At 40.6% G+C, this 13,078-nt stretch overlaps 1 protein-coding gene across 6 annotated transcripts in view; it reads right to left on the bottom strand.

Annotated features, from left to right (window-relative positions):
- Positions 1-13,078, bottom strand: part of LOC128694541 (rho guanine nucleotide exchange factor 11) — a 474,507-nt gene that overhangs the window by 197,743 nt on the left and 263,686 nt on the right. For all 6 annotated transcript variants that reach the window (XM_070095938.1, XM_070095936.1, XM_070095939.1 and 3 more), the window contains one exon: positions 8,356-8,433. In XM_070095938.1, coding sequence (XP_069952039.1) covers positions 8,356-8,433 — 78 coding nt within the window. The remainder of the gene's footprint in view (positions 1-8,355; positions 8,434-13,078) is intronic.

The raw sequence follows: 13,078 nt of genomic DNA, 5'->3' as shown, positions 1-13,078 counted from the left end.
GGGGAATAAAGGGATAAACAAACAAGGGGAATAAAGGGATAAACAAACAAGGGGAAGTGATAAACAAACGAGGGGAAGAAAATGATAATCGAGGAAAAGAAAGGGATAAACAGAGGAGGAAAATAAAAAAAGAGGGGAAGAAAGGGATAAACAAATGATAGAAAGAGACAAACAAACAAGGGATAAACAGACGAGGGGAAGAAAGGGATAAATAGAAAAGGAAAAGAAAGGGATACACATACGAAGAATAAACAAGAGGGAAGAGAAGGGTAAATAGGCGTGGATACGGAGAGAAACGGACGAGAAGGGAGGAATATACAGACGAAGTTGGGGAGGAAGATATATGCCGACGAAAATGGAAAGGGAAGGGTAAGCAGAGGAAGAGGGAGAAACAAAGTGGATGAGGGACAGGAAAAAAAACAGACGAGGGGGGAACGGAAGGATAAACATAGGACAAGGGAGGGATAAACAAAGGGGAGAAAGGGAGGATACTAGCGAGAGACTGATGGATACACAAACGAAAGGGAAAGGGGGACAAGGGATTGATATAGGAGGGAACGAAGATGAGGTTGGAAACTTGATATGAAAAGTAGAGAGTAACAGGCGGGTCTCGAGGCTACATTAGCAGCCGCAGCCGCCGCACTAAAACAGGTGGTGCGTCCCTCCAGGTACCACCCAACATTATCTCTGACTTGCACCTAACTAATGACACTGTGGGACCTGACACTCATTAATACCTTATATGGCCTTGCATAATCTACCTCATCTCTTATACTACCTTTGCATCTCTCTGACCTCGCCAAATACAGCAAAGAAATCGACAGAGCGCTGGCAATCTCTCCCCAGTACGAAACTCGTCAAGCACTTCTTGATCAATGCAAAGTTTCAGCCTATTAGCTCATGTAACAACAGGAACTACCCATTACAAACAAGCTTCAGTGAGAGGTGCACATCCGTCAGATAACGTATAATCCATTTTCCTAAGAAATTTTTATTTTTACTATAAGTGAAGAACATAGGAAAAACAAGAGGGGTGACACTAATATATGGGTGCGGGTTCAGTGGTATCGCTTCCTCAGTCTTCTCGACGTTTCTCCTTTATCTGTTTATTATTCCAGTCTCGCCTTAATGTATTATTGAATTTATTGGTGTTATACATGTTTCATCACCAATGAAATCAAGAAACAGCTCACACTAGTCCCATGAGCTCTTCATGGGAGAGCTCATGGGACTGGTCGGTCCGTCGGTCTTTGTCTGTCCTGTCCTGCCCTGCCCTGCCCTGCCCTGTCTTGTCATACCTTACCTTACCCTGCCCTGTCTTGTCCTGTCCTACCCTTGTCACTCCCTACAAAAGCAAAAGACTTGGCAGGCGATGCAACATACCCCCAGTGGAAAGCAGGGGTATCACTTGTACACTAAGAGAAAATGTAATAAGTGTCCAGGGCCCAAGACTGTTCAACAGCCTCCCACCAGCTATAAGCGGCATTACTAGTAGATCCCTGGTTGTCTTCAAGAGGGAGCTGGACAGATACCTAAAGTTGGTGCCGGATCAGCCAGGCTGTGGTTCGTACATTGGACTGTGTGCGGCCAGCAGTAACAGCGTCGTTGATCAGGCCCTGATCCACCGAGAGGCCTGGTTGTGGACCGGGCAGCAGGGGCGTTGATCCCCAGAATACCCTCCAGGTAGACTCCAGGTAGGTAGACCTTACCTTACCCTACCCTACCCTGCTCTGCCTTGCCTTGCCTTACCTTACCAAGCCTAGCCAAGCCTAGCCTAGCCTAGCCTAGCCTAGCCTAGCCTTGCCTTGCCTTGCCTTGCCTTGCCTTGCCTTGCCTTGCCTTGCCTTGCCTTGCCCTGCCCTGCCCTGCCCTGCCCTGCCCTGCCCTGCCCTGCCCTGCCTTGCTTTGCCTTGCCATTCCTTTCCTTGCCTTACCCTGTCTTGCCCAGCCCTACCTGCCTTTTTCTGCTGTGCACTGTCCTGCCCTGCCTTGCTCTGCCCTACCCTGTCTTGCTCTGCCCTGTCCTGTCTTGCTCTGCCTTACCCTGTCTTGCTCTGCCCTACCTGCTCTACCTTCCCTCAGCCTGCCCTAGGAGAGAGCGCAATGGATAAGTAGCAGCAGCAACACTCACAGCAAGAGGCATTCTTGAGCTTCCTCAGTGCTCGAGCTTCGGCCCAAAGCTGGGGTGTGGCTCTAAAAGGATCCTGTAGTACTTTCTGCCTTTGCACTTCCTGACATCGTCTGCTGCTACGTAGCTGCCACACCCTTCGAGCTCAGTGTGGGCGGGGTTTGTTACAGCCTAAGGTGCCTAGCTTCTCCCTCCAAGCCCCGTGGGGGCGAGGAATGGGGCTAGGCCTGGGGACAGCTGGTCCCAGAAGACGAGGAGGTACTTGTATCTCCTCCCATGACAGATGTTAGTCTGAAACACTCCCTCGACAGGGAGCCAAGGCCAGGCCACCTCTTGGAAAAGGTCCAGGCCGGGCGATTATCCCGGCGAATCTACTACCTAGCCTGCCCTACCTTGTCCCAGCCTGCCCTACCTGCTCTACCTTGTTCCAGCCTGCCCTACCTGCTCTACCTTGTTCCAGCCTGCCCTACCTGCTCTACCTTGTTCCAGCCTGCCCTACCTGCTCTACCTTGTCCCAGCTTGCCCTACTTGCTCTACCTTGTCCCAGCATGCCCTGGCTGCTCTACCTTGTCCCAGCCTGCCCTACCTGCTCTACCTTGTCCCAGCCTGCCCTACCTGCTCTACCTGCTCTACCTTGTCCCAGCCTGCCCTACTTGCTCTACCTTGTCCCAGCATGCCCTGGTTGCTCTACCTTGTCCCAGCCTGCCCTACCTGCTCTACCTTGTCCCAGCCTGCCCTACTTGCTCTACCTTGTCCCAGCCTGCCCTACCTGCTCTACCTTGTCCCACCCTGCCCTGCCTGCTCTACCTTGCCCCAACCTGCCCTGCCTGCTCTACCCTGCTCCAGCCTGCTTTGCCTGAGTGCCCTAACCTGCCCTGCCTGTCTGTTCTTCCTTGTCCTACCTGCCATGGCCTGCCCTGTCTATTGTGGTCTGCCTCTCATGTCCAGCCTGCCATGCCCTGCCCTGCCATGTCCAGCCTGCCATGCCCTGCCCTGCCATGTCTACCCTATCTGCCCTTCCCAACACCACTGCACCACCAACTCTTCAAGTCCAGGAACAACAAAATTTCCACTTCAGGGTCTTGCAACAAATTACCATAAAACTATTTATTTCAGGGTTTTAGTTACAATAGTTTTGAGTGAAGAGAGGTCTTCTGGAATGAATTAATATTGTAACTAAGGGACCACGCAGTATGTGCGTGTGTGGGGGCGCATGTGTGTGTGGGCGCATGCGTGTGTGGGCATGTGCATGTGTGGGCACGTGCATGTGTGCATGTGTAAAAAAGAGCAAAGAAATAAAATGAGAAATGTGCAATATTTTGCTATCAACTAAGCAGAAAACCAATTAACGAATGCAAAACACAGTTGACTATCAGTTAACATGGAAGTTACGTTCCTGAAAATTGTGTAATAAAAAAAATTGTGTAAAATGAACTGAAGAACATACGGAGAAATTGGGTTATATTCCTTGGATCCCAAAAAAACTGAAGTCAAATTTGTTTTTGGTCTTAAAATGGGAAAAATAATGATAATGTAATTGTAGTTTGATGTAGTGATGTTTAATAGGTAATACAATACTTACAGTTACAAAGGTTACATAAATAATATTTCTTACCTTAAATTCTGGTTGCTGGTGTATGTCAATGATTTTCAAAGGAGTGGAGAGTGGTGGTGTAGCCCTACTGGGCTGACATAGAAGGTTGTGGATCATTGGTTGAGGTTTTTGCAGTGATACTGATGACTGTACTGAAGTACTGAGGAATTCTGCAGTGTCTCTCATTTATTTTACCCTGTAGTATTTTATATAGCTGATAGTAAGACATCATCAGATGCTCCAAAACCTGTTTCAAGGCAGTGCTACTATATTTGTTAGGGTCCTCTTCAGTGAAAAATTCTACAACTTTATTAATAATATGGAACTGCTCAAGTAACTATTGCAATGTTAACTGTTTTTATTAGGGTACTTCCTCATCTTCGTCTGTTATCTGCCTCCCTTGTATCTGGTCATTAAGCTCTGCCAGCATTTCTTTCTACTGTATTATAATATATTCCCATGTAAATAATTATCTTCTACTAACAGAAAGGGTTGTTTACTGCGAATACCTACTGAGGGCTTCTAGCCCACTAAACCTAGTGGTTAGTTAATGGCAGTTATAAAAATACCAGAGAAGAACCTATTACTGACCAGACATGCTACACAACAGGCTAGTGAAACATCCTGACAGTAGTCCTGACACCAAGTCTTGGTTTTTAATATTGCTGATGACTGCTGAATTTGTGATGTATTGTAAACAGTGCTTTTTTGATGATTTCTTATTGAAGTGTTTTTCATCATTTTTTTGTTACAAACTCATTTGTCTAACTTTGGATACTTTGTCATAAGTTTGCTCACTGACACTGCCACTGACTACTGAGGCCCTCCTAGGACCAGTCCAGTGACACTAAATGTCCAGAGCACTGTTGGTAGCTGTGACCCTATGCATATGTGTGTGTATGAGTATGAGTCTGCATGTGTGTTTGTATGTATATTCTGCACCTGTAGTGAACCCTCAAATTAAAACACTAATAAGGCAAGAGGGTGTATGTTATTGCAGATTCTTCATAGGTTCTGAACTACAATATTTACTTATCAATAATACTGTATGTGTATAGCAGAAAACAGTATACTAATTGTACAGTAATTAATGGTAATTATATTCACATTTTGAAGTAAAGAGATGAGGCAAAACTTGCTGTGATCAACAGCTATGACATAAAAATAACCTTTATTCTGTATCAGAGGAGCTGTAAAGCTCCACAAGTGAAATTGTAGATGGGTGAGAAGATGGATATCAAGACACTTTCTTGACAGCATATTCCTCACATAACTGTGATACCAACATGCCAGATTCAACCTTCCTTATTAGTTAAAGTTTCTGCTTAACATTCAGATTCACATTTCCTCTTGGCAACACCACTTGCTCTAGAAGCCATTGCTAACTGCCCTTAGAGGTCAAGGATGAGGACACTTTAGTCTGTACTGGACAAACATCAGAATCATTGAACTTGGGCCATTGTTTCAGAAGACTAACAGACACTATTGTTACAAACAAAATCTGGAATCTATGTACTTTTTCTATCGTGCCTGATGATTCCAATGTTTATCTGGCCAATTTTTTGTCTGTACATGTACTTTTCAAAATTCATTAAATGAGGGTTCATTAATTTGAAATTTTATTGTATATGTACACTGTAAAGAGGACAATCATCACGAATCAGCATGGGAAAATCAAATATTTTAAGATTTATAAATAGGTATGTAGTAGGTTGGTAGACAGCAACCATTTGGGGAGGTACTACCGTCCTACCAATTGAGTGGAAAAAGGAAGCCTGTATTTGTTTTACATGATGATAAGATTGCTGGTCTCTCTTTTCTGTCTCATAAACATGCAAGATTTCAAGTACATCTTGCTACTTCTACTTACACTTAGGTCACACTACACATACATGTACATGTTTATTGTATACACACTCATTTGAGTTTTCTTAATGCTTCTTGTTCTTATTGCTTTTCCCTTCATATCCATGGGGAAGTGGAATAAGAATCTTTCCTCCATAAGCCATGCGTGCTGTAAAAGTCACCTAAAATGCTGGGAACAATGGGCTAGTAACCTCTTTTCCAGTATAGCCTACTAAAAAGAAAAAGAAGAAAACTGTCAAAGTGGGATGTTTGAATGTGTGTGGATGTTGTGCGAATGATAAGAAAGAGATGATTGTGGATGTTATGAACGAGAAGAAGCTGGATGTCCTGGCTTTAAGTGAAACAAAGCTGAAGGGGCTGGGAGAGTTTCAGAGGAGAGAAATAAATGGGATTAGGTCAGGGGCTTCATATAGAGTTAGAGCTAAAGAAAGAGCAGCAATAAAGTTGAAGGATAAGATATGGCAGGAAAAGAGAATATGAATGTATAAATTCAAGGATTATGTGGTGTAAAATAAGGGTTGAATGTGAAAAGTGCGTTATAGTGAGCGTTTATGCACCTTGAGAGAGAGAGAGAGAGGAGAGAGAGAGAGAGAGAGAGAGAGAGAGAGAGAGATAGAGAGAGAGATTGATTGAGAGAGAGAGAGAGAGAGAGAGAGAGAGAGAGAGACAGTTAGAGATTGAGATGAGTTGAGAGAGCTTGACTTGAACCAGGAGAAGTGAGAGAGCACTTGTGGTTGGGAATCTCAATGCTAAAGTGGGTAAAAATCTTGTGGAGGGAGTAACAGGTAAATTTGGGGTGCCAGGGGTAATGAAAATGGGGAGCCTTTAATTGAGTTATGTGTAGAAAGAGGTTTGGTTATACATATTTTATGAAATAGAGGATAAATAAATATACAAGATATGATATAGCACGTAATGAAAGTAGTTTGTTAGATTAAGTATTGGTGGATAAAAGGTTGATGGGTAGGCTCCAGGATGTACATGTTTATAGAGGGGCAACTGATTTATCGGATCATTATTAGTTGTAGCTACAGTCAGAGTAAGAGGTAGATGGGACAAAAGGAAAATGGCAACAGCAAGTAAGAGAGAGGTAAGGGTGTATAAACTAAGGGAGGAGGAAGTTAGGGTGAGATATAAACAACTATTGGCAGAAAGTGGGATAGTGCAAGTATGAGTAGTGGGGGGGGGGGGGGGGGGTTGAAGAGGGTTGGAATAGTTTTAAAAATGCAGTATTAAAATGTGGGGCAGAAGTCTGTGGCTATAGAAGGGTGGGTGCAGGAGGAGAAAGAAGTGATTGGTGGAATGATGAAGTAAAGGGTGTGATGAAAGATACTGTGCTTATGGGAGATTCTAAAGAAAAGTTGCAAAGGTTAGTAGACGAGTTTGGGAGGGTGTGTAAAGGTAGAAAGTTGAAAGTAAACATAGGTAAGAGCAACGTGATGAGGGTATCAAATGATTTAGATAAAGAAAAACTGGATATCACATTGGAGAGAAGCAGTATGGAAGAAGTGAATGTTTTCAGATATTTGGGAGTTGCCTTGTCAGTGGATGGGTTTATGAAGGATGAGGTTAACCATAGAATTGATGAAGGAAAAAAGGTGAGTGGTGCGATGAGGTATCTGTGAAGACAAAAAACATTATCCATGGAGGTAAAGAAGGGAATGTACAAAAGTATAGTGGTACCAACACTCTTATATGGGTGTGAAGCTTGGGTTGTAAATGCTGCAGCAAGGAGGCGGCTGGAGGCAGTGGAGATGTCCTCTGTAAGGGCAATGCGTGGTGTAAATATTATGCAGAGAATTCTCAGTGTGGAAAAAAGGAGGAGGTGTGGAGTTACTAAAAGTATTAGTCAGAGGGCTGAAGAGGGGTTGTTGAGGTGGTTTGGTCATTTAGAGAGAATGGATCAAAGTAGAGTGACTTGGAGAGCATATAAATCTGTAAGGGAAGGAAGTTGGGGTATGGGTCGTCCTCGAAAAGGTTGGAGGGAGGAGGTCAAGGAGGTTTTGTGGGCGATGGGCTTGGACTTCCAGCAAGCATGTGTGAGCATGTTAGATAAGAGTGAATGGAGAAGAATAGTTTTTGGGACTTGACGAACTGTTGGAGTGTGAGCAGGGTAATATTTAGTGAAGGGATTCAGGGAAACCGGTTATTTTTATATAGCCGGACTTGAGTACTGGAAATGGGAAGTACAATGCCTGCACTTTAAAGGAGGGGTTTGGGATATTGACAGTTTGGAGGGATATGTTGTGTATCTTTCTACATATATGCTTCTAAACTGTTCTTATATATATTTTTTTCTTCAACAAACTGACCATATCCCACCAAGGCAGGAAGGCCCAAAAACAAAAACAAAAGTTTCTCTTTTTAAATATAGTAATTTATACAGGAGAAGTGGTTACTAGCTTCTTGCTCCCGGCATTTTAGTTGCCTCTTACAACACGCATAGCTTACAGAGGAAGAATTCTGTTCCACTTCCCCATGGAGACAAAAGGAAATAAACAAGAATAAGTACTAGAAAGAAAATAGAAGAAAACCCAGAGGGGTGTGTATATATATGCTTGTATACATGTATGTGTAGTGTGACCTAAGTGTAAGAAGTAGCAAGATGTACCTGAAATCTTGCATGTTTATGAGACAGAAAAAAGACGCCAGCAATCGTACTATCATGTAAAACAATTACAGGTTTCTGTTTTACACTCACTTGGCAGGACGATAGTACCTCCCTGGGCGGTTGCTGTCTACCAACCTACCAATGCTTTTCACTTACCTGTTATGCTGTCTGTTTCGGATACCAGCCCAAGAATGTCGCTGTTACCTTCCTCGAGCCCTTTTCGAGCCCTTTCAACTGTAGAAGACAAAAAACAATTTATGAAAATAAAAATTTAATAGGGTACAACTTGTTGGAGATAATGCCAATTATAGGCTACCCTTGAGTGGTACTGTATTTCCTTAACCCTTTCAGTGTCGGTCCCGTAATATTATGGCTTGAGCGCCAGTGTCAGTCCCGTAATACTACGCCAAAATTCTAGCTCCTTCAAATCTGGTGGAAGAAAGCTGATAGGTCTACATATGAAAGAATGAGTCTTCATGGTCAGTGTGTGCAGCATGAAGAAAGTCCTGCAGCCTGCAGTGCATAATGAGAAAAAAAAAAAACTGACCATGTTTTTGGTTTAAAACAGCGACTTTGCGGTGTATTATTGAATGGTATTTATGGTTGTATTTTCATTTTCTTGGTCTCATTTGATAGAATGGAAGATACATTACAGAAATGGAGATGATTTTGATTGGTTTCATGATGAAAAGTATCTTGAAATTGAGCTCAAAAAATTCAAAATGGAAAGCAAGAGGGGCCTGGAGATGTGACTAATGAACAAAGAAAATGTTATTTTAGTGCCAGGAATGTCTGCTTTGTTTATTCTGGACCCTATTTTGAAATTGGCATCTCTTGAAATTTGTGTAAAATTGGCCAAATTACCAAATTGCAACCACTTTATTGGGTAGTTGAAATCAGTAAATGGGTGGTTTCTTGTACTCGTTCAATAGAACAAATGGAGTTCTGGCAAAATATCTATGATTTTAGTTGACTGGAACAATGGAATTAGCCGAAAATAGGGCTCAAAGTGAGTGAAATTGCCGATGCGTAAATATCGCCAAGATCCCTAACTGCGCAAGAGCATAATTTTATAAGTTTTCCATCAAATTTTGTACTTTTGGTTTCGTTACCATTGGGAAAAGTTTTTCTATCATTTCATTAGAAAAATTTTTTTTTTTTTAATTTTTTGACACAGAGATTGAGTTAACCCTTTGACTGTCGCAACCCCAAATCCTGAGGTGTCTACTGGCGTTGCAAAAAAAAAAAAAAAAAAAAAAAAAGACACCAAAAGTATGAAATTTAATGGAAAACTTATGGAATTACACTCTCGCAAAGTTAGTGACCTCGGCGATATTTACGAATCGGCGATTTCACCCACTTTGAGCCCTATTTTCAGCCAATTCCATTGCTCCAGTTGACCAAACTCATAGCTATTTCTTTAGAACTCCATTTGTTCTATCGATTGAGTACAAGAAACTGCCCATTTACCGATTTCAACTACCCAATAAAGCGGTCAGAATTTGGCAATTTGGCCAATTTCACGATGCAAATTAAAAAATATGCCAATTTCAAAACAGGTTCCAGAATGAACAATGCAGACATTCCTGGCTCTAAAATAACATTTTCTTTGCTCATCAGTCACGTCTCCAGGCCCCTCTGATATTACTCCTGCTTTCTATTTTGAATTTTTATTCAAACAAAAAATAGAAGATTTACTGTTATGCAGACTACTGCAATATTGTAATAATTGTATAAATAATGTCAGCCCATTTATGACTGCATATTAGAATGGCTAGTTGGACATTTATTGAACAATGACGTCATTTGTTTACACTTGAACATCAGCAAAAATCAAACATTTCCCCTACTCTGAGCTCCATTTCAAGGTCCTTTTCATAGTAAAATCAATCAAACTTACATCCATTTCTATAATGTGTTTTCCATTCTATCAAGTGTGACTACGAAAACGAGAATATAACCATAATAACTATACGAAAATACACCTCAAAGTCGGCGTTTTAATCCAAAAACACAGTTGGAGGTTTTTTTTTCTCATTATGCACTACTTACTGCAAGATTTTTTACACTGCACACACTGACCACACAGACCCATTCTCTCACACATAGGCCTACCAGCTTTCTCCCGCTTGATTTTAAGCCGCTAGAATTTTTGAGTATACGTGTATATACGTCTAACACATTGGCTTGTAAGACATATATCCACGACAGAAACAGTCGAAGGGTTAAGGGTCAGGGGTCTCAACACTGAAAGGGCTAAATACTCAAAAGATAATATTTAATATCAATAAAAATTTAATGAAAGGAAGTGCAAGTTAATATTTCACTGGAATAAATAATGTAATAATTTCTTGTGTTTAAAAGCAGAAAAACAGTCAAATAATATTGTCATCTAAATATAATTCTTTTTCAGGTACAGTACTGTACATTGTAATTATTATTACTATTGGAAACAACATGGTTACTTGTGGTACAGTAGTAAAATTCACATAAGAGAAAATTTGCTAAAAACTGGCAAAAAATCTTCACCACAAAGGAACTCGTCTTGCTGGGCATACAGTTATATTGCTGAACATCTATGTTATCATTTTATGCAGTAGTAGGAGGGCCTTCCACAACTATGGACAGTTGGAGAAAACTTTAAAAGCCAATGTCATTCTACTAGTTTAGAGCATGTTCTTGTTCAACATTTCAAACTACCAGTACAGTTCTGGAGGTGAGAAGTACATTGCCTGCACCCTGAAGGATGGACAGGAATACTGTCACACTTCTGGCAAAACATTTACTGAATGAGTGACGATGCATGCGTTTCTAGCTGTGCTGATTATTTTCTTGTTTTTAACGTGGGACTTGAGATTTTTATGAAGAAAAAATAACCAAATGTAACTAATTTTTGAGATGAGCACTTAAAAGATGTAAATCATTTACAAAGTTTATGAACTGATTTTGCTGATATTTTCACATAGAAAAGGCAGCCATTCATACCAAATTTCACAGTAGCACTTTTAAAAACACCTAATCCATGTAACCCTTTATATTTAGGGACAAAGCAATTATACAGTTTGTATTGCCCAATGACAATATTACAATGACATTTCTGCATCCAAAGACTACTCAATGCAACTCTTGGAAGAAAGGTATGCTAGGATGAAAGAAAGTAATGAGGGTTACTATTATTATACTCAAGGAGATGTGCTAAACCCATAGAGATCATAAAGTGCCTGTGAAGTATTAACTAATAAGGTTTGATCTGATGAACGGGAGGGCAGCTCCAATTTCTTGGATCAAATCCCTTCACTAGAATCAAGGCATCCCCTTGAAGGGTAACATAACAAATAGCTTAAGGAGAATTAATGTGGCTTTAAGAATTATGTGCAAGTATGTAGTTAAAGGAGGGTGGGTGAAAAAGGGAAGCAGAACGATTGGTGGAATGGAAAAAAAAATGGTGATGGTAAGAAAGAGCGAGCTAGCATATAAAAAAATTATTACATTGTTAAAATGATGTAAGGAAGACAGAATATATGGTAAGAAAAGGAGAGGTTTACCCTTTCAGGGTCCAGAGGCCAAATTTCAAAGTGTGCACCAGGGTCCAAGAATTAAAAAAAAAAAAAATTGCTATTTTTTTCTTATGAAATGGTAAAGAATCTTTTTCTGAAGGTAATAAAACAAAAAGTACGAAATTTGATGGAAAATTGACGAAATTATGTTCTCGCGAATTTTGATGTGTCAGCGATATTTACGAATCTGCGATTTTGCCGACTTCGACTCCCATTTTAGGCCAATTACATTATTCCAGTTGACCAAATTCTTAGCTATTTCACTAGTATTACTTCTATTCTATCGATTGAGTACAAGAATTCACCAAGTCAACTGTTTCAACTACAAAATAAAGTGATCGGAAATTGGTAATTTGGCCAATTTAACAGAAAGTTCAGAATATTCCAATTTCAAAATAAGGTCCAGAATAAGCAATGTAGGCATTCCTGGTACTAAACTAACATTTCCTCTGTTCATTAGTTATGTTTTGAGGCTTTACAAATTAATTCCATTTAGATTTTTTATTCACATAATGAATTTTTATTCAAACCAAAAAATAAAAAATTTACTGTTATGCAATATTGTAATAATTGTATAAATATCATCACCACATTTGTGAATGCATATCAGCCCCACCAGCCAGCATGTATTAGATGTGTGAGATCGTTTGTTTACTCTTGAACATCAGCAAAAATTTAACATTTCCGCTATTTTGAGCTCAGTTTCAAGCCATTTCACGTGCTAAAACCAATCAAAATCATCTCTATTTCTGTAATATGTCTTCCATTCTATCAAATGAGACCAAGAAATCGCAAATACAACTATAAAAAACATACGAAAAAACACTACAAAGTCGCTGTTTTTATCGAAAATCACGGTCTCAGTTTTTTTTCTCTCATTATACACTGTGTGCTGTAGGATTTGTTTTATGTGGTGCACACATACCACATAGATGTATTCTCTCATATCTAGGCCCAAATTTACCACTCACTGCTTATCAGAGTGAGCTTAGCTCATGGCGTAGATCTACGGTTTGGACCCTGAACGTAAAGCCGTAGATCTACGGCACGGACCCTGAAAGGGTTAAACACTAGTGAGGGAGTGGTAAAAAAAAAAAAGGAGCAAAGGATAGAATGTGTAAGTTTTCTCAGCAAATTTTGTTGAGAATAAGAAACAGCCTTGGACAGAGATACGTTGGGTAAGAAAACCTAGGGAGCAAATAGACCTGGCAGTTAAGAATAAAAATATTAAGACAACAGATAGGGAGTTGGATGTTCTAGAAAGATTGAGAGAATATCTTAAGAAGTTGGTGAATGCTGATGACAGAAAGGAGTAAGCAATT

Source organism: Cherax quadricarinatus, chromosome 51, assembly GCF_038502225.1.
Source record: "Cherax quadricarinatus isolate ZL_2023a chromosome 51, ASM3850222v1, whole genome shotgun sequence".
NCBI lineage: Eukaryota > Metazoa > Arthropoda > Malacostraca > Decapoda > Parastacidae > Cherax > Cherax quadricarinatus.
This window is presented reverse-complemented; position numbering and strand designations above follow the sequence as displayed.